Raw genomic sequence first — 25,299 nt, forward strand, 5'->3', positions numbered from 1 at the left:
GTTGAAAAATAAATGATGGTCCAACTAAACGCAAACCGGATGGAATAGCATGCCGCTGTAAGATGCTGTGGTAGACATGCTGGTTCAGTATGCCTTCAATTTTGAATAAATCCCCAACAGTGTCACCAGCAAAGCACCTCCACACCATCACACCTCCTCCTCCATGCTTCACAGTGGGAACCAGGAATGTAGAGTCCATCCGTTCACCTCTTCTGCGCCGCACAAAGACATGGTGGTTGGAACCAAAGATCTCAAACTTGGACTCATCAGACCAAAGCACAGATTTCCACTGGTCTAATGTCCATTCCTTGTGTTCTTTAACCCAAAGAAGTATCTTCTGCTTGTTGCCTGTCCTCAGCTGTGATTTCCTAGCAGCTATTTTACCATGAAGGCCTGATTCACACAGTCTCCTCTTAACAGTTGTTCTAGAGATGTGTCTGCTGCTGGAACTCTGTGTGGCATTGACCTGTTCTCTAATCTGAGCTGCTGTTAACCTGCGATTTCTGAGGCTGGTGACTCGGATGAACTTATCGTCCGCAGCAGAGGAGACTCTTGGTCTTCCTTTCCTGGGGCGGTCCTCATGTGAGCCAGTTTCTTTGTAGCACTTGATGGTTTTTGCGACTGCCCTTGGGGACACTTTTAAAGTTGACTTGAATCCAGCATTAACATATATTAGATCTTTTTTTTTTTTTTTTTTTATGAGAATTTAAGAATGCCAAATATATGTATTATTATGCTAAGGGTAGTACATTAGGATATAGTTGCTGATACATCAAATGTATACAGGAAATATAGACTGCCACCATTAATATTTATTCAAGGTGCCAACAGGACATTATCCACATAATTAAACCCTTGAGGTTTACTTATTATTAATTAGGGTTAATGTTGGGGCATGTGTGTACATGGAACTGATGTACTAACTAGAAATAAACAGGTCTAGGGTATCTAACCTCGATAATGGACAGACTCACCAGCACAATGACAGCAGCTGGACCAACAAAGGCATAAAGCAGGCCACCCTCCAAAGACAACCAGCAGCTGGAAGAAAACAGAAGCACAGAACAGATTCAGGGCCCACATTTCACTTCAGTGTCAGAGCTGATGAAACTTTGAACTAAAAATTAACTTTAGTTAAATTTGGTGAAGGTGGTGAATATTTGGTGAAGGAATCCATGTAATGGACAGTATATTGGCTTTTTTTAATAAAAAAAACCAAACAAACAAACAAAAAACATAACAAATCAAAACTGCATTTATTCCGTCCAAAGTGTGTTTTCCTTCATATGTTGATCTCATAATGCCCTAGCAACAGACGGATTTGCCTGAAAAACCTGTGTTATTCCTTGGTTAGCAATAACCCTCCAGTCTGCGCTCCATGGTAACCAATATTAGCTGTTGCATTTATATGCCTACTGGGATTCAGACACACTGCAAGAAGGCTGTTAAAAACCAAAACACAGCAGTCTGTGTGTCTCTGTGTGTCACTGTAGTGATGTATCGGTTGTGAACGAAATGGCTCTTAGTCAGCTCTTTGAAGTGAACGACAAAAGGTGGCTCCTGATTGGGAGCCGTTTTTTTCCCCTCTTCTCTATTTCTTACTTTTTTTTATCTTTAAACTGCACGTGATTGGTCAATATGTGTGTCATCTCGTCTTTCTGCACTAGCATAGGGGTAGAAGTGTCAGCAGTTGTACACACTGGATGAGTATTTGGCAGTGGGTGTGGCCAGTGCTGAAACACCATGAGTAAGGTCACTGATACAATTAATCAGGTCTGTTCAATGTGGCTGCTTAGGCTGGTATTAATTCTTAAAATAACTGGAAACTAGTGGTTGCATAGTGTATAAAAAGTGCATATATTTATGCTTTTGTCAGCCATAAAATAATTGAGGCAACATAAATCTCAAGAGCCGTTCGGGAGACAAAGGACCTGGCTCTTTTAAGTGAGCTGAATCAAAAGAACTGGTTCTTTCAAAGGAGTTGGAACTCCCATCACTATTACACTCGCTGGGTGTGTTGAATATGATCTGTTTGACAGTATGTATTTCAGATGAGATTGTTGTTGTTTTGACACACAGATCAGCATGAACTTTGTTACACATAATTATAGACTTTTTGGAATGAACATTTAATAAAAACATGAAATCATCTCAAAGATTGATAAAATATTGTTCAAATGAGCCACTGTGACACCTCTTCACTTCGTTAGAGTAAATATGAGAGACTAAGTGAGAGAGATCCACTGCAGCATAGGCAATGGTTGGTTACCATGATTAGGGTTTAACAAAAGATACTTTTTCAACTCACTAAAACTGTCTATCATACTTTTCCTCTGGTTAAAATGGCTTTTAATGAGATGCCATACAAGTGCTGGAGTTGTTTGGAGCAAATAGCAGCATAGCCCCTCCCTACATGCAACATTTGCTGTGTACTGCTAGGCAGCTAGCCATAAAGAGGCTACCATAGACTTTTTCCATGGTAACAACAATGAAAAGATTGTCTGTTTGCAAATATTTCTGTCTCAAACTATACAGGAAGTCATAGTTTGAAAACTAATGGCACCTGCCTGTTGCAGGCAAGATCACAGACGCTCATAACCGCAAAGCAGAACCCTACTTTAAAAGAAAAAAAATCCTCCCAGCCCCTTTAAAAGGACAGTAGTCATAAAAGTGGTGGAGTGATTTGATGTTACTTTGCATACTTACAGCTTTAAATTGCCTCTAAAATATAATAAACATGCAGATTTAGGCCCCTTTTATCGCATAAAAAGTTTTTAAAGTATAATTTCAGACTCTGAAAACAACATTTATTTTGATGTTTTCTTTCCTTAAACTTGATAATTTACTCTACAAGTCACAGAGAGATACTTAAAACTTCAACTGTAATTTTCAAATCCATTCAAGTGCCTTAATGATACCTCTTGTTAACTGCACGGTGCACTGAATAAGGAGCTAAATATGTTTTACTCAGTTCAGTCTTTATGTCCCCTATGCCGAATAAATTTTAAAGGTGTTGATGTAGAGCACAAATTTTAAAGGTGTTGATGTACAAATTATCAGATCAAATCAGATTTCTAAACAAGCACAGACTGGTGACATCCAATAGATTGACAATCACATCTGCATAGTATATTTTAAGAGTCCTCCTCTTGCAAACACATTAAATACAGTGAATGCTACAGCACCACAGGCCCATTTAAAAGCAAGTGTGAGGAAGAAGCTGCTATTAAGTGATAGCATCCAAATTCAGTGGTGATTAGAGTGCAATAGCAAGCAGGAAGTCTGGGCAGAATACTCACTAGCTGGCTGTGCCGTAACCTCTTGCTCTGGTGAAACCCACTGACACTGCAACAACAAGGGCTGGAAGGCCTGTAGACAACCACACAAAAACAGAGAAAGAGATCAAACAGCTGAGACAAAGGATGAAAGGAAGCTTGGATGGTAACGATCGGGCACATTGGCAAAAGATACAGTGAGAACTCTGACTCTACTCAGCAAAATGGAAAGCTTCCTTGCAACAGCATGCATGACTGAAACCGATTTGATTCTGTGTGTGCATGTGCTTCCTTAAAAACATTGATAGCAATGGAAATGTGGTCACACACACTGCAGTGCCATATAATACTTAAATATTTTTCACATTTTAAGACTTTAAAATAGAAAATTCCATTCATTTCACCAGGACTGAATAGATCAAGACAAAGTAGTGCGTAATTGTAAATTGGAAGGAATAGATACATGACTTTCAAACTGTCTGTCTGTCTGTCTGTCTGTCTGTCTGTCTGTAAATGAACAGCAAGCATGACTGTTGCAGATTGCCTGCGTGAAAAAGAAGGCAAATTGCAGTGCCCGTAATGAGTTTGGCTCTGAAATATTCTTGTAATTAACAAAGCTGTGATTATGGCTGGTAATGAAAAGCAATTAGAAAAAGTCACATTAACTTTAACAAATAAGATGGTCGAGAGCCAAGCCTGTCCACCAAGCAGCCTGTGCGGAGTCTCAGTTAGTCAACAACATCAATCTAGCATTTACATGAATAATATAGCGAACCCACACACACCCATGTATATACCTATCTGGCTCTCACCCAAATCCAGTTACACCTCAAAATCTCCTGTCTCCTTGGCAACAGATTTCAATCACATAATTTGCTCGGAAAATTGCAAAACAAACGTAAGGAGGATACAATGTTTGATCCTCTCCACTCTGCCCAACTGTTTCATGCATTTCATGTTCGTCTGTGAGTGTATGGAATAAATGTGCCCCAGCCAACACACACCCTCTCCGTCTCTGAGTCAGTATCACGCCATCTGTGACTGTAGAGCAGTCTATACATTCTCTGCCTCTATCAGGTAAGGGCATCAGTGACTTGGCAGATTAGACTGCTGGGATCAATACTGAGTGAAATGAGCAGATTGTGTCCTTGTGGGTGTGTGTAGGGATGGAGCAGTTTTGTAATTTCCAGAGCTATCTTGAAGCATCTCCCTGTGTTGTGCAGATGTTATCATATCTTTTGATTATACACCTAACATTCCATGTCCATGTTGCACCGGGTTGTACAACATCGAGGAGACGGCATAATGGAGTAACATGGAGGCTGAATGGAGAAGGTGATTTACAGCTGAATGGCACAGAGTGCACTGTGAGCATGGAGTGAGCAGTCTGTCCTTTCTGGATATGTGTGAATGAGGAATTAGAAAGTGTAAATATGGCTGTTGGGATATGAAGCAGTGAATAATTGCTTACAGATCTGACAAATGGTATGCAATGAGAATGCAGGGAAGGAAGATTGCTAAGCATATTACAGGCAACAATTTCAACACTGCAAGATAATAACTGGTTACATTTCCAAGCTGGTCTTGCTGCCCTCCATCACTAATGCACCTCACATAAACACTGCTTCAATCAGCATCCAATTCAGAAAACTGTAATTATTTGCAGTGGGACACAGTAGCAGGATAGAATTCCACTAAAAGTAACAAGAGAAAGTTTTGTTATTTGCAGCTGTCTGTAGCGATTGTAGGATAGAGTATGTTCTTGAATAATGTATTAGCATTCTGAAAAGGCTTGGTTCTATCAAGCAGCAACTCCCACTACAGAAAGCCGGATAGGAAAAAACAAAACAAAAAAACAGCTCTTCACATGACTATTTGAGTCTATTTGAGTCTAACTCCATACAGTACACCCTCAAAGAACCCTATTGATTGATGGATGGACGGATGGATGGAGGGATTGATGGATGGAGAGAAGGATGGACGGACGGATGGATGGAGACAGTGCCTTCCTTTGGACGTCTTCACATTAATTCCTGTGACATCCACAAACTATGATGTTTGTCCTAAGATTTTATGTGATGGACTAAGAAATAGTGGTGAGAAAGGTGATACTTTGGTCAGATAAAACCAAAGGATGCAATGTGTGGTGTAAAACCAATGCTGCAGATCAACCTGACACCTTGTGGCAGCATAATGGTATGCGGATGCTGTTTTATTTTTTTTTTTTCTTAGCAATGTCAGGGTTAGGGGAAAATGGAGACAGTTGATGGGAGGATATGTGGAGCTAAAAACAGGCATAAAAGCTGACCACAGCCAAAGTTACAATGTAATGGTTTAGATAAATGAATATGTATGTGTCAGATTGGCCTAGTCAAAGTCTAAACCAAAGTCTTTGGTATGGAGGTAAATTTGTCTCAATATCATTCAATCAAACAAAAAACTAATATCAATTTAAAAAAAAACTAATCTCAATCAAAAAAATAAGTTGTGGTCAAAACTTTTGGAATATTCAATAAAAAAAAAAAAATCTCAATCAAAAAATATTAAGTTGTGATCAAAACTTTCAGAGTTGTAACATTTTTTTTTTTTTTTTATGGAATATTTTATTTTGGGGAGAAAAAAATTGTTTGAAAAAACTTGTTTTGGTTAAAATGACTCATTTTTTCTCATGAACAGAAAAAAGTTATTTGCAAAACAAACTTTTATTTGCGCATGTCAAAAATCTTTGGTTACAACCCTCGCTCTTTTGGTTTTGACGCTCTGTTTTTGGTTGAACTCAAAGAATTTTGAGTACTGGGAACATGAACATCCTGGGCGGGGCCTAAAGACGAACGTTGTTAGACGTTTCCCTATTGGTTAGCGCGGACTAAAGCGGCAGACTCTGATCCCCCGCACCTCTGAACTTCCGCTCGAACTGCAAGGCTTGCCGCGTCGCTTCAGTGAGGAGACATCAACTGTACAGAAAAAAACTGCGGTTAAATGAGCCTACATTCAGAAATACGTGGTCACGCCAGTCGACACCAGCTCTCTCTTAAAGATAAGCGTAGCGCATACAAGGTGCATTACGGTAATGGAGCAGAAAGGATCCTGATCCTGGCAACGGTTGAGAAAATAAGAGGAAAACAGAAAAGTAACCTACAGAACATTTATATTAATTACATTTTTACAACTTTCACATTCATGTTTTATGTAAAATAATAAATATTTTATATTTTACTGTACAGTTTTGCAGAAATACCTTGTCAAAGCACCTCAAAATGCTTAACTAGCATATGATTTTTCCTAACTTTGAGGAATTTATTTCTCCAAAACCATGAAGTGACAACACAATCTCTTCAGATTTTATTAGAGGATTATCTATATTATAACCAGAATTAATATTTCATAGGTTTACTGTAAAGGTTTGGAGAAATACACAACTACCCCAAATGTAGTATAAAACAGAGTCCTTGTCGGGCAGACGGCATCACATAATCCTGTGTGCTGTCCTCACCACCCGTAATACTTTTTTCCTCTCCTGTGCAATTCCCACACCACACTGTCATGCTGAGACACAGAGTGCTTTCCACTGTGGCCCTGTAGACATTTGTAAGCAGCTGTGGATAGAGAACAGTCTGTTTTCATTTCCTGATGAAGAAGAGCTGTTGTTGTACCTTCTTCAACAGGCGAGGGGCATTTCCAGTCCAGGAGAGGTCAGAGGAGATCTGGATGCTCTTGCACTTTAAGCTGTCCAGACCACTTCCCACAGGACCTCATTGACCTCACCAAAAAGAAGCATTTGTCGTACTTTGTTAGTAAAATATTAAATATTTATTTATTTACATAAAACATGAATGTGAAAGTTGTAAAAATGTAATTAATATAAATGTTCTGTAGGTTCCTTTTCTGTTTTCCTCTTATTTTCTCAACCGTTGCCAGGATCGGGGTCCTTTCTGCTCCATTACCATAATGCACCTTGAATGCGCTACGCTTATCTTTAAGAGAGAGCTGGTGTCGGCTGGCGTGACCGCTTATTTCTGACTGTCGGCTCACTTAACCGCAGTTTTCTTCTGTACAAGCCCTGCAGTTCGAGCGGCCGCTACAGTCAGCGCTAACCAATAGGGAAATGTCTTACAGCATTCGTCTTTAGGCCCCGCCCAGGATGTTCATGTTCCCAGTACTCAAAATTCTTTGAGTTCAACCAAAAACAGTGTCAAAACCAAAAGAGCGAGTCGTAACCAAAGTTTTTTGAAATGCGCAAATAAAAGTTTATGTTTTGCAAATAACTTTTTTCACATCATGAGAAAAAATTTGTCATTTTAATCAAAAAAGTTTTTTTCAAACAATTCTTTTTTCTCCCCAAAATAAAATATTCCATAAAAAAAAAAAAATGTTACAACTCTGAAAGTTTTGATCACAACTTAATATTTTTTGATTGAGATTAGTTTTTTTTTATTGAATAATATTGAGACAAATTTACCTCCATACTTTGGCAAGAATAAAATAATTTATGTTGACAGATATTCTTCTTCCAATTTGACTGAGCTTGGGAAACTTTGCAAAGAAGAATGGTCAGACATCTCAGTTTCTAGATGTGCAAAGCTGGTATTGTTAAAATAAGGTGAGATCATTCCATGTTTTAGAGACATACCTCAAAATAACGCAGTGAATTAAAAAAAAGGTGGTTCTACAAAGTACTGACTCAGGGGGTTATATATAAATACACAATTATGCACTTGCTTGTTTTGGTCTATGATATATAATACAACAACACTATTAAATATAATCCCATTAAAATTCCCTGTAACCTGTAAAAAACCATAAAAGAGGAATACAAATGTTTTACAAAATTTCATTAATTGGGTCTAAAGTCTGGGAATAAAAATACATTTTCACCCTCTTTTTTTCATACTTATGAATACCTATGAAATACTGAAATCAAATAACATGCTGCAAAATAGGAACCTTAACAATATCACGTGTTTAAATTTTAAACAAAATGAAAATGGAAAAATAATAGTTTTTTCTTTTCAGTTTGAATGTGACAAATATGTAAAACATGAAAATTGGAAAATAAAATGTGTGAAAAAACAAATGTCAAAAAAATCGAAATTCTGCCCGACTATGTAAATTTATTAACACAATTGTATTGCGATACCAGCATACAACTTTGTCCAGACAGGTTTAGCCATTTAGATTGAAGGTGAGCAATTTAAAGTAATTTTGTATAAATTTTATTTGCTTTGATCAGGCATCAGGGGTTACACAAAATCCTAAACAAGGTTTTAACGCAATTTAATGTAAAATGCATCAAGTATGTGTATACTTACCCCAGCCGAGGCACAGAAAACGCTTGCGAATGATGCGCGACCTTGTTTTGCCGATGACAGCCAGGTAAGACTGCCAAGCCTCAGTTAGTACCCAGCAGAAGGATGCCAAGAAAAAGAAGTGCAGGAAAGCAGCAGTGACAGTACACAGCCCCTGCAGCGAACAGAGAATTAAGCAAAAATTTAAACTGCAATGGCGGAGATACCTTACAAAACACAAAGAGTAGCTAGTAAGGGCATTAAATAAAGAGAAAACAAGTAAAACTTCCACAGAACAAAACAGTGGTTAATCGAAAAAGGCAATCTAATCAAGAACATTCTTTGTTCTTTTATGTTGAAGGTGGCTTTGCTGTGTTCTTCAGCTTGATCGATCCTGACTGCCACACGGTGAAGGCTTGCTTAGTCAGACAGCTCAGAGTGGGGTCTGCCAAAAATGTCAGCATTCTGCTATGAAACCTCCATTGTATTGGCCTCATATCCTGTATGCTGTTTCACATTTGTTTTTAAATAATTAAAATAGGCTAATTTGGACTAAAGACCAAATTAAAGACCACAGTTTATCGAAAAATATGTCTTGAATAGATGTGCATGGATTACCTACCTTGTTGAGTGTTTGCGATTGTCCTAGCAGAATCAATAAATTGGAGGCCAGGATGGAGAAGCAGAAGTTGACCAAGATGATTGATCTCTCTGACCGGATGTACCTAAGCAGCAAAAGATTATAAAGATTCAGAAACAGGCTGCTTAGTCATCAGTTTGATTTTGGCATCTGTAAAGAGTGTTACTAAGAGAAAATAAAAGAAAGATAGGGGGGAAAAAACAATCACCACCACCCCCTGCTGTGACTGAACTATTCTGTTGTTTTTTAGGCCTCATTGCTGTTTTGATCACCACAGCTAATGGACACAAATTAGGATTTTTTTTTTTCAATTTGCACAGGCAGAAGAATGGAAGGAAAATTAGTAATGTGCGCAGGGGGAACGTATAAATACAGATGATGATTTCACACTATTAAATATTTGTGCATGCAGTCACCTCCAAAAGGCAGCGTAGATGAGCAGCAGGATAAAGAGAGCGGTGCAGGACACACCACAGCCCACCATAAGGGGCACTGAGGGCATGCTGGTAGGACCCATGTCCTGAAACAGAAGGACAGATGAAAAAAGGTGGTTAATAATAACTGTAAATCACTTTTTCTACTTTGGTCAAAAGAAGGCTGAAGGCACAGCTCATTTACAATTGTTCCTCAATAAACTAGATTATCACCGGAATGTTAATTTGGTTCAGTACATTTTTCAAAAAGTCAAACTCAAACAATATAAACGGTGTGATAAGCATGTGCTTATTGTAATTTTGATAATTAGGGCTTACAAATAATGAAAACCGAACAATATGTTTCTCCATAGTGTTTAGGTCAGGCCAGCATGTTGCTCACTGAAGCACAGTGATACATGGTTATTAAACCAGGTTTTGGTCCTTCTGGCAGGATGGGTAATCTGAAAACATGACTTTGGACCACTGTGAGTACTTTTATTCTCCTTAAACCAGGTAGGATACTTATGTTGTTTTGGGATCACAAATAGCTTAACACAAACAGTGGGATAACTGTAGCCCATGTTCTGGAAAGTATCTGCTTGTGGTGGCTTTTTACTACAAAATTGACTATAGCCACGGTCCACATCTTCTGTTCTCACCAAGACTCTTGAATAGGCTTTGTTTCACAATACTCTCAAAAACTGTTGTTGTTGCTTGAGCAGCTTTTGCTTACCTTCATGATGGAGAGTGTCAATGACTGCTACAAAACTGTCAAGTCAGCAATAAAAACCTTAAAATTTGTTTTATGTAATGTTCAAACTTTCTAAAAAACATAAATAAATGTTGAGTTTTCATTTGCAGTAATCAATAATCTTTCAAATAAATTTGTTAAGTGTTTTAAAAATATTCAAACTGATTGAGAGGCTGCTGTAATACACAAAAACACACAAAGACAGAAAGAGCAGAAAATATGGTAGATGACTTTGTCAGATTTATTTGTATTGTCAAAGCTGGTAACAATAAATATTACAACAAATAGGTGCAACAACATTGGTTTTGATAATCTTTTTGTTTGATGCACTGCAGAATAAGCTGTGCAACACATTCATTTTGTTCTTAAAATACTTGAAAAAGGCAGATGAACAATCAATGCTATAGGCATTGGGTGGATGGATGAATGGATTTATCGTCTTCATATCTTTATTTAAATGTACTCTAACTTCCCTTATTGCCCACACACGGATTTGCAAACCATTCATCTATTAGTTCACAATGACTTTAGACCTGTTGTCCTGACATCCCTCATCATGAAGGTCTTGGAGAGACTTGTTGGTCCTGAATAAGCAAACAAGTATCTTTCAGGACCCCCTGCAGTTTGCATTTGTCATGGTGTTGGAGTTGTTAGGCAATTATGATGATTTAATAATGGATATTTATTAAAATTATAATTTAGCAATCATAATTATTATTGCATAATTCCTAACCAAAATCATTCACAATGTTTAAATATTCAAAATATACTATAAACTGTGACTGTTGGCTACTAGCACTTAATATTATATTTTATAAGTGGAATTAATAGTTAATAACTCTTTACCAAAATCACCAAAACGTAATTGTATTATCAGGCAGTTAACCAAGCAAGGATTATATGAGCACAGGCTTTTGGGCAAATTACTTTTACTTTTACGTAAATTTATTAATTAAAATACTTCAACCTTACAGTCAAATATGTCAGCTAATGAAATTCTCCACCTACAACTAGTAACACTCACTAAACTACTAAACAATATGAGAAGAAACAATGAACTTTGAATGGATATACAGTACAGACCAAACGTTTGGACACACCTTCTTATTCAAAGAGTTGTCTTTATTTTTATGACTATGAATATTGTAGCTTCACACGGAAGGTATCAAAACTATGAATTAACACATGTGGAATTATATACTGAACAAAAATGTGTGAAACAACTGAAAATACGTCTTATATTCTAGGTTCTTTAAAGTAGCCACCTTTTGCTTTGATTACTGCTCTGGCGCAGCACCCATCACTCTCCTTCTTGGTCAAATAGACCTTACACAGCCTGGAGGTGTGTTTGGGGTCATTGTCCTGTTGAAAAATAAATGATGGTCCAACTAAACGCAAACCGGATGGAATAGCATGCCGCTGCAAGATGCTGTGGTAGCCATGCTGGTTCAGTATGCCTTCAATTTTGAATAAATTCCCAACAGTGTCACCAGCAAAGCATTTCCACACCATCACACCTCCTCCTCCATGCTTCACGGTGGGAACCAGGCATGTAGAGTCCACCCGTTCACCTCTTCTGCGCCGCACAAAGACACGGTGGTTGGAACCAAAGATCTCAAACTTGGACTCATCAGACCAAAGCACAGATTTCCACTGGTCTAATGTCCATTCCTTGTGTTCCTTAGCCCAAACAAGTCTTTTCTGCTTGTTGCCTGTCCTCAGCAGTGGTTTCCTAGCAGCTATTTTACCATGAAGGCCTGATTCACACAGTCTCCTCTTAACAGTTGTTCTAGAGATGTGTCTGCTGCTAAAACTCTGTGTGGCATTGACGTGTTCTCTAATCTGAGCTGCTGTTTACCTGCGATTTCTGAGGCTGGTGACTCGGATGAACTTATCGTCCGCAGCAGAGGTGACTCTTGGTCTTCCTTTCCTGGGGCGGTCCTCATGTGAGCCAGTTTCTTTGTAGCGCTTGATGGTTTTTGCGACTGCACTTGGGGACACTTTTAAAGTTGACTTGAATCCAGCATTAACATATATTAGATCTTTTTTTTATTTTTTTTTATGAGAATTTAAGAATGCCAAATATATGTATTATTATGCTAAGGGTAGTACATTAGGATATAGTTGCTGATACATCAAATGTATACAGGAAATATAGACTGCCACCATTAATATTTATTCAAGGTGCCAACAGGACATTATCCACATAATTAAACCCTTGAGGTTTACTTATTATTTATTAGTGTTAATGTTGGGGCATGTGTGTACATGGAACAAAGTTTTCCCAATTGTTCGGACTGACTGACCTTCATTTCTTAAAGTAATGATGGCCACTCATTTTTCTTTACTTAGTTGCTTTTTTCTTGCCATAATACAAATTCTAACAGTCTATTCAGTAGGACTATCAGCTGTGTACTGTATCCACCTCCTGCACAACACAACTAATGGTCCCAACCCCATTTATAAGGCTTGAAATCCCACTTATTAAACCTGACAGGGCACACCTGTGAAGTGAAAACCATTTCAGGTGATTACCTCTTGAAGCTCATCAACAGAATGCCAAGAGTGTGTGTAGCAGTAATCAAAGCAAAAGGTGGCTACTTTGAAGAACCTAGAATATAAGACATATTTTCAGTTGTTTCACACTTTTCTGTTCAGTATATAATTGCACGTGTTAATTCATAGTTTTGAGTCCTTCAGTGTGAAGCTACAATATTCATAGTCATGAAAATAAAGACAACTCTTTGAATGAGAAGGTGTGTCCAAACTTTTGATCTGTACTGTATGTGAGTATAGGTCTTTCCCACAGGTCAAAATAATGCAATGACTATCCTGGATCTGCCTATTCGTCCAGACACATAAGTGTTACTTGAAGAATGTAAAATGGCATTACAAACTCCCCAAAACTAGGTTTCGGGCTGGATTGTTGGAAGGTCTGCCGGTCGAGCAAGTTAATAGGTCCACCTGTGGGGAGATGCTCCGATGTGCCTGGCATTGCAATAAGATTTATGTCAGTGTGTGTGACTTTCCAATGTAATCAAGTTATGTGAAGGTCAGCGGAATTCCAGAACTGCAATAAATGCTGGGAGGTGCAGTTTGATCAGTCCTTCTTTCTGCTAAATGATGGCCCAACAGAATTAAATATGCCATCATGCACCGCTTCAACACTGCCACTGTCATTTGGAAAAAGCAGGTAGCCCTGTGAGGATTCCGTTCTGTTTTTTGGTGCATTTAACACAATTCAGCCTACAGTAAGATCAGAAACTCCACAGGACACAGACGGACGTCTTCACATTGCCTTGGATCAAGGACTGTACTTCCTGAGGATGTATAGTTACTTTAGTGTTTGCAGTAATATGCTGCAAATCTTCTACAATTATGTTGTAAAGAGTGCATTCTCTTTGGTAACATCTGTTGGAGTACCTCCGTTAGAGCTAAAAAACTTAGCAAACTGATAAAGAAAACAGATTTTGATCTGGGGGTTGCTGTGGAACCTCTAGAGATGAATGTGCAAAGAAGCATGCTTCTTAAAATGGAGAACGTAATGTACATTCCTGAGCATCTTCCTCACACAAGTGTATTACAACAGAAGTTTGCTTGTCTGTCTTTCTGTGGGTTTTAAGAACTTCCCGGAAAATGTTACGACAAATAATTATGATTGTTTTTTCTTTTTTCTTAATCAGAGGCGTGTTTTAGCCCAAGGAAGAATTGATTAAATATTGGTGATTAGGGATTTATTTTGTTCTATGACACCAGTGATAGACAGCATATTGGTTGACGGAGGTATGCAGTCTCTTACTGTCTTTGATACAACCGTCAAAAGTAGTATTGCAATAAAATATCTTTCTGAAATTGTGCAACAAGGATGGATGGATGGATGGATGGATGGATGGATGGATGGATGGATCTTCACTAAAACTTAGAAAGCAGAGCATATCACCCCAATACTAAGGTCTCTTGGCTTCTTGTATCTCAGAGAATAGAATAGAATACTTCAGTTAGTTTGTAAATCACTGAATGGCTTAGCACCAAAATACATTAACGATTTAATGCTATTTTATCAGACTTCCAGACAACTCGGGTCTTATGGTTCAAGTGTAGTCTGCAGAATCAGAACCTAACATGGAGCAGCATTCAGTTCTTATGCTCCAATAATTTGGAGGAAACTCTCTAAAAAGTCCAAAAATGCTGAACCCCTAAGTTTTTTTTGTTTTTTTTAATCAAGGTTAAAAACTCATTTGCTCTCATTTGAGTTTTTCCATTTAAACTATTAACTGGAATATCATTAATTTCAGTCTGTAGTTCAACTTTTATTTATTTTCATTTATAATTAAAATACAATGAAAATGTTTTTCCCATTTTCTTTTGTTATGTTTTCATCTTATAAAATACGATACAAATAAACTTGCCTTTTCTTGTCAAAGATAGATAGATAGATAGATAGATAGATAGATAGATAGATAGATAGATAGATAGATAGATAGATAGATAGATAGATAGATAGATAGATAGATAGATAGATAGATAGATAGATAGATAGATAGATAGATAGATAGATAGATAGATAGATAGATAGATAGATAGATAGATAGATAGATAGATAGATAGATAGATAGATAGATAGATAGATAGATAGATAGATAGATAGATAGATAGATAGATACGGTAATTACCTTTAATCAGAACTACGAGAGTGTATTACAGTGAATTGGAGTTGGATAATGATATGTAATTACACTTCTCCATTTTTTTTTTTCTGCTATAGGTACTAGCAACCATTTTGACCATTGGTTTGTATCCTATATAAAATGTCCCAGACCTAGATGTGCAATGATTTCAATTTACTGCTACTTACTATGACTGACACATCGAGGCATGCTTTTTTTATTAACAAATTGTCAGTAAAAGACATCATACACCACGTAACGATAAAATAAATATTAGATAACTGAGCAAAATTAAGTAATTCAGAACATACTTTTAAGCACACTTGTGCTTTCAAGATATGCCTTTGAAAGGAAGAAAAAGAAAACAAACAACTGAAGCCACATATAAATCCCACATCCCGCTGAGACCAAAATGGGCCTCATGTTTGTTTGGCTTTTAAGATTTCAATCACACTATTTACCTTCATTTACCTCCAGCAATAGCTCTGGCCCTTTCTTTTATCCTAAAAAATTTAGTGTTTTAAGTAAAAAACACATGAGATGCCTTTAACAACACATTTAATTAAGAACACACACCATATAACTGGAATGTGCGCATGAGTATGTGCCTATGTCGTCACAAAGATGTGTAGAACTCACAATACTAATCCAAGAAAGGGTACTTCTTTTTTTTCTCTGGAAATGTTCCAAGGAATGCAACCTGAAAATAATGAATAGTGAAGAAATTCACTGAGGAATGGAGCAGGGAGAATTAAGGACAAGTACCTAAAAGGAAGGAGGGGGGCAGGGAGAAGGGAAAAGCAAGACAAAGTCAAAGCTTCCCTTTTAGTGGTGTTTCCCGGGCCCATCAAAGAAAGCCAATTTCTCCAGAGGAAACTGGAATAGGTTGGAATACCAATACAGCATACAAATACAGCCTAAAAATACACAAGTGGGAGAAAGGAGGTAAAACTAAATCAAAACCATCTCATAAGGAAAGAGAGCAACAAAAGAAACAAAGGGGGCATATGAAAAGCGTTTGCTTCGGGAAACTGGGAAGTGCCAGGGATAGAGGGAGAGACAACAGAAGATAATTGTTTTTGATGTTATGTAGAGAGGAAGGTCAAAGTGCATTTTAAAAATCTAAGAAATCACACAATCAACACATGTGGAATGAAAAGTATACAGTGCCTAGCTGAATGTTTCCATATTTTGTCACGCTACAGCTACTAACTGGAACAAATTTAATAGATTTTATGTTACAGACCAATCATAGTGAATTAGTGTGGGATAACTGGAAAGGGAGACAAATAAATCAAAAAAGTGTGGTGGGTATGTATTCAGCATCTTTTAATCTGATACACCTAAATAAAACAGAGTGGAACCAATTGCCTTCAGAAGACAATTAATTGTTAAATAGAGTCCATTTGGTTATCCAAGTTTGATTCAAATTTCTCTCTTAAGGCCTCAGAGGTTTGTTGTACTTCAATGAACAAACACCTTGATAAAGACCCAGGAAAACACTGCACAAGTAAATAATAATATTGTGGAGATGTTTAAGTTAAACTATAGCACACTATCCCATGCTTTTAATATTTTACAGAGTTCAATCCAACATTTAAAAGTGGAAAGGGTATGGCATATCCATCCACCTAAACTGACAGGCTGGGGAAGGAGAGAATTAATCAGAGAGGTTTATCCAACTTAGTAACTTCTTCCTGACTTTTTACAATAACAATGATATCATCAGCATATGCAGATAAAATAAATGACACATCAAACCCCCGGTAAAGTTAAACCATCAATATGTGATCTAATATTCTTTAACATTGTTCAATTGAAAGAGCATACAACATTCCTGACAAAGAACAACCTTGTCGAACACCTCTTGTAACCTTGAAAGGTTTACACAAGCAGCCATTAACTTTCAGTACACTCTAAATGTTTTCATACAGAACCATAATCTTGACAATAAAGTCAGGGCCGAGACCAAACCTTTCCAAAACCTTCCAGAGGTAACGGTGCTCAACCCTGTCAAAAGCCTTTTCCTGGTCCAAAGAAATCAAACCAGCATTGCAACCAAATGAGCCAGAGACCTCCAAAAAATCTCTAATAAGTGATATATTATCAAGCATAGACCTGCCAGGCACACAGTAAGTTTGTGTTCGATGGACAATATGATCAATCACCCTTTTCGATCTGTTTGCCAGCACTTTTGACAACAGTTTGTAGTCTGTACACAACAGAAAGACTGGTCGCCAGTTTTTAATGTCCTGAAGATCACCTTTCTTCGGTAGCAATGTGAGAACTGCTCTCCTGCAGTTCTGAGGAAGAAGTCCTTCAGCAATGCTCTCCTCAAAAATCTCCATGATGTTGATGCAGAGGTCTGACCAGAAAGCCCTGTAAAATTCACTTGGAAGTCCGTCAATGCCAGGTGCTTTCCCTCCTTCCATACTTTGCAGTGCAGCATGAACCTCATCCAGAGCTAAAGGCTCTCCCAACTCCTTGGTGAACTCCACAGAAACTCTCGGAAGACCACTGCGGAAATGATCAAAACTTTCTTCATCCTCAGCATATTCAGAGCTATATAGATCAGCATAAAATTCTGCTGCTCTCCGCCTGATGTCCCCATCTTCAGTCAAAAGTACCTCGGCAGCCGATTTTAAACCATGCAAGAACTTGCTCTGTTCTTTTTTTTTTTTCCAATGAGAAGAAAAACTTTGTAGGGGTGTCCATCAAAGCAACCTTCTGGAATCGACACCGAACCAATGCTCCCTGTGTCCTTGATCCCAGCAAATCAGCCAAAGCAACATTTTTGGATTTGAGGTTTTCTAAACAACCTCGATCTCCTGTGGATTGTGCAGAAACTTGCAGCTCCACTATTTCAGTCTCCAGATCTCTTATAGATTTGGTTAAATCAGATGAAACATTGACAGTGTACTGTTGACAGAATTCTTTAATTTCAGTTTTACCATGATCCCACCACTGCCTTATAGATATAAACTCCTCTTTTCTAGATCTGTGAATACTCCAGAAAAACCTAAATGCCTTCTTAAAATTAACATCTAATAATAAAGTAGTGTTAAAATGCCAATAAGCAGACTTATGTTTCAGATTGGCAATAAAAACATTACAAGACACCAAAGCATGGTCAGAAAAACTAACAGGATGAATAATACACTCTTGGAAAATACCAAGATTATGTCTAAAACTGTATATTCTATCTAACCTAGCTGCAGAAAAAGAATTACCCGTCCTCCTGGCCCATGTATATTGTCTTTCTTGAATATGTAATTCTCTCCATACATCAGCTAATGAAAATGCATCTATTAAGTGCTTTAAGCAACTTTTTAAAGCTGGATGAGGTTCAAAATGATTCCTATCCAATTTATCATTTTCTGTACAGTTAAAATCTCCACCCAAAAAAAGAAAACTTTCAGCATGACATTTACATAAAACATCTTCGAGTTTATGTAAGAAAAGAACCCTCTCCCGTCCTGTATTTGGAGCATATACATTAACAAATACAATATTAAAACACTCATACTTTGCTTTCACCACCATTAGTCTACCTTTTACCACCTCCTCAACTTCACATGACTCTGGTAAAAAGTTTTTAGAAAAAAGAAGTGCTACTCCACCACTGGTCTGATTTAAAGGACTCAAAATAACTTCACCCTCCCATTCTCTCCTCCAGTCTATTTCATTAAAAAAATTACTGTGTTTCTTGAATCATCAACACATTCAGATGTTTTAGATTTATTAATTCAAACACACTGATTCTCTTCCTCACATCTCTGGCTCCATTCAGATTTAAGGTGGAAACTCTGAAGTGGCTCATTCCCAAAGGTGTAAGGATTAACACAAACAAAAAAGACAAAAAACTATCAAGCCTCAGACTCCTCACCATTATTAAGTTCTTGTTTAAGTTTTCCGATCAGTTTTTTTAACCGGTAAACTTCTTTGTCAGTATAGTCCCCTTTCTTTTATTATTCAACTGAGATCTCACATACAGAAGAAAAAGTTTCTTGTCAGGAAAAAAATCTTCTACTTTAACATTTTTCATATTCTTTGTAACTTTCAAAAAAAGTTTAACATTTTGAACATCATAACGTTTCCTCTGTTGATTGGGCACAAAAGATTTACAGGATGAACTGGCCAAACTATCTTCATTCCAACATTCATCTTCCCCTCCCTCCTCTTCATCCATATTGCTTTCTAATTCCAGACACTTTCCTGAATTTTCCATTTCTGTGTAATTTCTGACTTCATTTTCAGTTTGAGAGCTAATAACACACTCAGTTTTTTTCCTTTTTGCAGAAAACTCAATTTCATCTTCTTCCAGTATTTGACTGTTTCCCATATCTTCTACATCGTCTGTGTTCGTTTTCTGTTGTTGAGACTTTAGTAAACACTGACTCTGCTCTTCCACAAAGTTATCCTCTTGATTTCCCTGCGAAACTAACACTGTCTGACTTTGAATCTGCACAACTTGTTCTTCATCCTCTCCCTCAAAACTATTTTCATTTACTTGTTTTCTGTCTGAGCGGGATTCTCAGACATTGTTCCATCTGTTTCATTTGTCTCTGGTCTCTCTGCATCTTTGTCTTCAATTTGTTTCAGCATCTTTTCGCCTCCCTCATCTCCCCTTTGCTCCGTATTATTATTAGGAAGATTTTTTCCGGGACATACTCGAACTAAATGACCAACTTCTCTGCAACCAAAACACACCAAAATGCCTGAAGTCACATAAATGGCATAATCAAAGTCCTCCACTCGCACATTGAACACTAAATTAAGGTCTTCATTCTTTTTATTCAGAATCATAAGGACCTGTCTTTTATGTGAAACAACATGCTTTAACAGCAGTGACTTGCAACCCGAAGGCAGCTTTCTGATCTGGGAAATAATGTTCCCGTGCCGTGACAGTTCTCACCAGCAGTTCATCACTGATGAACGGAGGAATATTTGCAATTGTCACTTTTTTAGCAGGTGTACTCAACGGAGAAACTGACAAAAACACATCATTTACAACAATATCCTTTTCAATCATTTGTTTGCCTTCTCCACACTATCAACAAAAATAACCACGGCACTGTTCAGCAGATTTAATGCTGCTACAACCAACAACTTCTCCCACTGCCAAACTACACTCCTCCACTGTAGTGCTGGGACAACTAGGTATGATTTTAAAACCATGTTGCCTCATAAGCTTTGTAAACTCCATTCCCGGCGTTTTGCAAACAACCAGCAAAACGCCGGTTCCTACTTACTGAAAAATAATCAGTAACTCTTAAATCAACTTCACCAACACAATTCAATCAAAGACAAATACTCAAAAAGACACATTAAAGATAGAAAAAGCACAGTTAGAAGTTCTCAATCTCTCAGTCCACTCACCACACACTCCACCACCAACCCCCAGCATGCAGCACGAAAGAAAGAAAGAAAGAAAGAAAGAAAGATAGAAAGAAAGAAAGAAATACTACAATTACAATAGGCTCCTCATAGTGGTAATTTGATTATAATGCAAAATTAGCATGCATAAATTGTATATCTAAAATTAATTAAGATTAAGTGCATCATCTCATGGAAGTCTGTGACAAAAATTAAATGAATGAATACAAATTACTCACACAAACCCAAAAGACCTGAGGCTACTTTCTGCCATACAAATGCCATGCACTAAAAGGATGGAGTGATAATACGTAGCTGTTGGACAGAGTGTATGAGCATGAAACATAGTGACTACAGATTAGCATGAGCGAACTGAGGTTCTGGTGAATATGGCCAGTTCCCCAGGGCAGCTTGGCTACCATTTGATGGAGAAGATGGCTATTTTCAGCTCAGGAAGTTTAACCTACTTATCTCCTCTCACTGAGACTCCCCTTCCCTCCTCTCCCACACAGCCCCTATACCACCCCCTCAGTTTCTTTCTCTGTCTAGCTATGTCACCCAGTCAGTTCCCCATTTCCTTTACATGTTTCTTCCTCAAAACTCTATCAACATGTATTTCGCATCAGCATGTCTGTTAATGCGCCCTCTATAGGAAGCTCCTTAGACAACTTAAATCCAGTGTCTAGCTGCCTCTTCGCACATCCATCACAAAATCTTTGACGGGTATTTCTAGTCTCAACAACAGAACTTGTTTTTAAAATGGCATAAATCTGACCAAAGCACCTTATTGGCAGCACTGCTGTTAGGTATTAATTAGTCAACTCAGAGGCAAGAACGATACAGAGTCAGATTTACTTGCAGCAAGGGTAGTTCACACTCTGCAGTGCAGACTACAAAAGTGTTGGCACCCCTCTCTCTTTATTTATACATGCTGGTTCACATACAGTTCAACAAACATTCAGGGTGTGTGTGTGTGTGTGTGTGTGTGTGTGTGTGTGCGTGTGTGTGTGTGTGTGTGTGTGTGTGTGTGTGTGTGGGGTCAGAAAGGTTAGCGTTCATGTGTCTTGATTTTAAACAAAGAGGGAGTGAGGACTTGGTACCAATCCCTAGATGTTGCTGATAAAAGCATAACTCACTCGTCTGACCTATATCACTTTCTGTGGCATGTAGGAGGGAAAAGCACTTAGAGCAGACATGAGTGATAAACAATGCAAACGTTTTCAAACCCTAACAACTGCTAACGGTATTTAAAAAGCCTTAACATAAAATTACAATTAATAAGCACATCCTCACACAAATACATTTAATTTGAACAGATTTATTCAGTGAATAAATCTTGGAAAAAGTAGGGTATTTATTTTCCTAAATCACTGATGCCACAGCATCCCAAGCAATTATTATAAAATAAATGTAACTAAACCAACTTTTTGTAACTCATATTTTACTTATTGAAGTTAAACTGCTAATACACTGCTCAAAAAAATAAAGGCAACACTCAAATAACACATCCTAGATCTGAATGAATGAAATATTATCATTGAATACTTTGTTCTGTACAAAGTTGAATGTGCTGACAACAAAATCACACAAAAATCATCAATGGAAATTAAAATGTATTAACCAATGGAGGCCTGGATTTGGAGTCACACACAAAATTAAAGTGGAAAAACACACTACAGGCTGATCCAACTTTGATGTAATGTCCTTAAAACAAGTCAAAGTGAGGCTCAGTATTGTGTGTGGCCTCCACGTGCCTGTATGACCTCCCTACAACGCCTGGGCATGCTCCTGATGAGACGACAGATGGTCTCCGGTGGGATCTCCTCCCAGACCTGGTCTAAAGCATCCGGCAACTCCTGGACAGTCTGTGGTGCAACGTGACATTGGTGGATGGAGGGAGACATGATGTCCCAAATGTGCTCAATCGGATTCAGGTCTGGGGAACGGGCAGGCCAGTCCATAGCTTCAATGTCTTCATCTTGCAGGAACTGCTGACACACTCCAGCCACATGAGGTCTAGCATTGTCCTGCATTAGGAGGAACCCAGGGCCAACCGCACCAGCATATGGTCTCACAAGGGGTCTGAGGATCTCATCTCAATACCTAATGGCAGTCAGGCTACGTCTGGCGAGCACATGGAGGGCCGTGCAGCCCTCTGAAGAAATGCCACCCCACACCATTACTGACCCACTGCCAAACCGGTCATACTGAAGGATGTTGCAGGCAGCAGATCGCTCTCCACGGTGTCTCCAGACTCTGTCACGTCTGTCACATGTGCTCAGTGTGAACATGCTTTCATCTGTGAAGAGCACAGGGCGCCAGTGGCGAATTTGCTAATCCTGGTGTTCTCTTGGCAATTGCCAAGCGTCCTGCACGGTGTTGGGATGTGAGCACAACCCCCATTTGTGGACGTCGGGGCCTCATCCCATCCTCATGTAGTCAGTTTCTGACCGTTTGTGCAGACACATGCACATTTGTGGCCTGCTGGATGTCATTTTGCAGGGCTCTGGCAGTGCTCCTCCTGTTCCTCCTTGCACAAAGGCGGAGGTAGCGGTCCTGCTGCTGGGTTTTTGCCCTCTTACAGCCTCCTCCATGTCTCCTGGTGTACTGGCATGTCTCCTGTTAGCGCCTCCAGGCTCTGGACACTACGCTGACAGACACAGCAAACCTTCTTGCCACAGCTCGCATTGATGTGCCATCCTGGATGAGCTGCACTACCTGAGCCACTTGTGTGGGTTGTAGAGTCCGTCTCATGCTACCACAAGTGTGAAAGTACCACCAACATTCAAAAGTGACCAAAACATCAGCCAGAAAGCATAGGTACTGAGAAGTGGTTTGTGGTCCCCACCTGCAGAACCACTCCTTTATTGAGTGTGTCTTGCTAATCGCCAAAGATTTCCCCGTATTGTCTATTCCATTTGCACAACAGCATGTGAAATTGATTGTCAATCAGTGTTGGACAGTTTGATTTCACAGGAGTTTGATTTACTTGGAGTTATATTGTGTTGTTTAAGTGTTGCCTTTATTTTTTTGAGCAGTGTACTTTATAGTCAATCTATGGCATTCTATTTCCCAGTGTTATGAAGATAATATCACACATGTGCCAATTTCTTTTAGCACTTATTCAAAATGGGAAAGAGAAGAAAACATGCCATATCACAAAAAATGGCTACAAGAAAAAAATATTTGCCTAAACTTTCCCAAATCTACAGTCAGTGCAATAAATAAAAAGCATAAACAGCTGGAAGAGTGACAAACAAGGCTGGAGGTTAATTAAATTATTTTTCACCACAGAGAGTGATGATGATCTCAAGGAGTGTAAAAAAATAATAAACTTTCAAAGCAATGTAACAATCAGCTCTTTGAGAAGAATGCCAGAAAAACTAGTCAGGTGAGATCAAGCCTGAACGTTTTGATGACAAACACTCCAGAACAATTTTACGTGAACAAAAACATTAGTATGTGTCCTCTATTAATTATGGTGGAACATATGTGATGCTGTGGGCCTCTTTCTCTTCCAAATGCCCTGAGAATTTAGATAAGAGTGCAAAGCATTTTGGCTCTTTAAAAATTATATTTTAAATAAAAATCTTATAACAGCATGCTCATTCAAAACATATAGCCATATTAAGAGGAATGATCCACCACAAACAAAATCTATCTATTTCAATGGCCATCTTTAAAAAGCTTCATGCTTATATTTTGCTGTTTTGTTTCTTTCCTTCAATGTCATGTAAAACACTTAGATTGCCTTGTGTATGAATGGTAATAAATGTACAGACTTGCCTTGCCTTACTCAGAATGTGTGGATCATAGAGTATTCTATGACTACTCCTAAGTATGCCTTGTTGCTTTGCAGTATCAAAGTAAACCAAGGTTTTAAAAAGTTAGTTTCAAAACCAGCAAGGTTTTCAGTCTTAGCATTTCTATAATTTAAAAGTAATTTATTGAGATGCCAAATAAAGAGGTTTTTTTTATAACATAGTGAACATTTTCAGTTTGCGTTGTTTTAAAATCTGCTAAGAGCAGAGTCGGCCTGTCTTGCTGTTAGCCTTCTACCACCCTGGGAATGTATTTATTTTTCTTCCACAGACTCACTGCAATATAACATCTTTCTACTATGTCACGGTATTTGTAACTGATAATGACTTCACAGAACAGAAAAGAAGATGTTCATTCTATATTTTTTACTAAAGTTATGTATTAAAATCAAAGTAGCATTAAATAAATGTTAGAACTATCATTACTTTGATGGAGGAGTCTGCTCGGCTGCTCCCTGCTTCAGGGCTCGCCACAGAAAGTCAGTACAACTTGCAGACAGACTTGGTAGAGCTCTTATGCCGGATGCCCTTCTTGAAGCTGGAAATCAAACTAGGCCCCCAATATCAAAGACACGGACTTACTACATGTTATACATTTGTTTAACTATGATGTAAATGACATTAATACCAAGTAATTGTTGCATTTTTATTCAAGGTTATCAAACCAGAAAGAATCTCATATCTGGCCCAATGGGAGGATAATTTATCTATTCAGTAATCGAAAAAATTATTTTCAAATGCATCCAAGGTAAATAAAGCCGCCTTTTATTTCTATTGTTTAAGTGTAATTATTACATAAACGTGTTAATGACCAAAGCTCAGCCTTTATTCATTTTCACACAGAGAAGCACTGATCACATTTTTGATGATTATCCCTGCTCTCACTTGGCTAACCTTTAAACAATTAATTAATTAATTCTACTCCAATTCCTCGCAGAATCATTAATAAACTTTGGAATGCCTTCTCTTTTAATTATAGTCGACAAGTGCAAGATCTTTGCATACTTTAACCTTGTAGAACTGGCTTCATCTGGAGTAGGGCTTTGTTTTCTTTCTCAGCGCCGTTTC

General features: G+C 38.1%; 1 protein-coding gene across 1 annotated transcript in view; it reads right to left on the bottom strand.

The window, feature by feature from the left end:
• Positions 1–25,299, bottom strand: part of adgrb2 (adhesion G protein-coupled receptor B2) — a 353,452-nt gene that overhangs the window by 62,521 nt on the left and 265,632 nt on the right. Inside the window, exons 19-23 of the mRNA XM_047383933.1 lie at positions 9,617–9,720; positions 9,183–9,285; positions 8,585–8,735; positions 3,300–3,369; positions 975–1,041 (exon numbers count right to left, since the gene is read on the bottom strand). Of these exons, the coding sequence (XP_047239889.1) occupies positions 975–1,041; positions 3,300–3,369; positions 8,585–8,735; positions 9,183–9,285; positions 9,617–9,720 (495 nt within the window). The remainder of the gene's footprint in view (positions 1–974; positions 1,042–3,299; positions 3,370–8,584; positions 8,736–9,182; positions 9,286–9,616; positions 9,721–25,299) is intronic.

This window comes from Girardinichthys multiradiatus, chromosome 13, assembly GCF_021462225.1.
Source record: "Girardinichthys multiradiatus isolate DD_20200921_A chromosome 13, DD_fGirMul_XY1, whole genome shotgun sequence".
In the NCBI taxonomy this organism is placed as follows: domain Eukaryota; kingdom Metazoa; phylum Chordata; class Actinopteri; order Cyprinodontiformes; family Goodeidae; genus Girardinichthys; species Girardinichthys multiradiatus.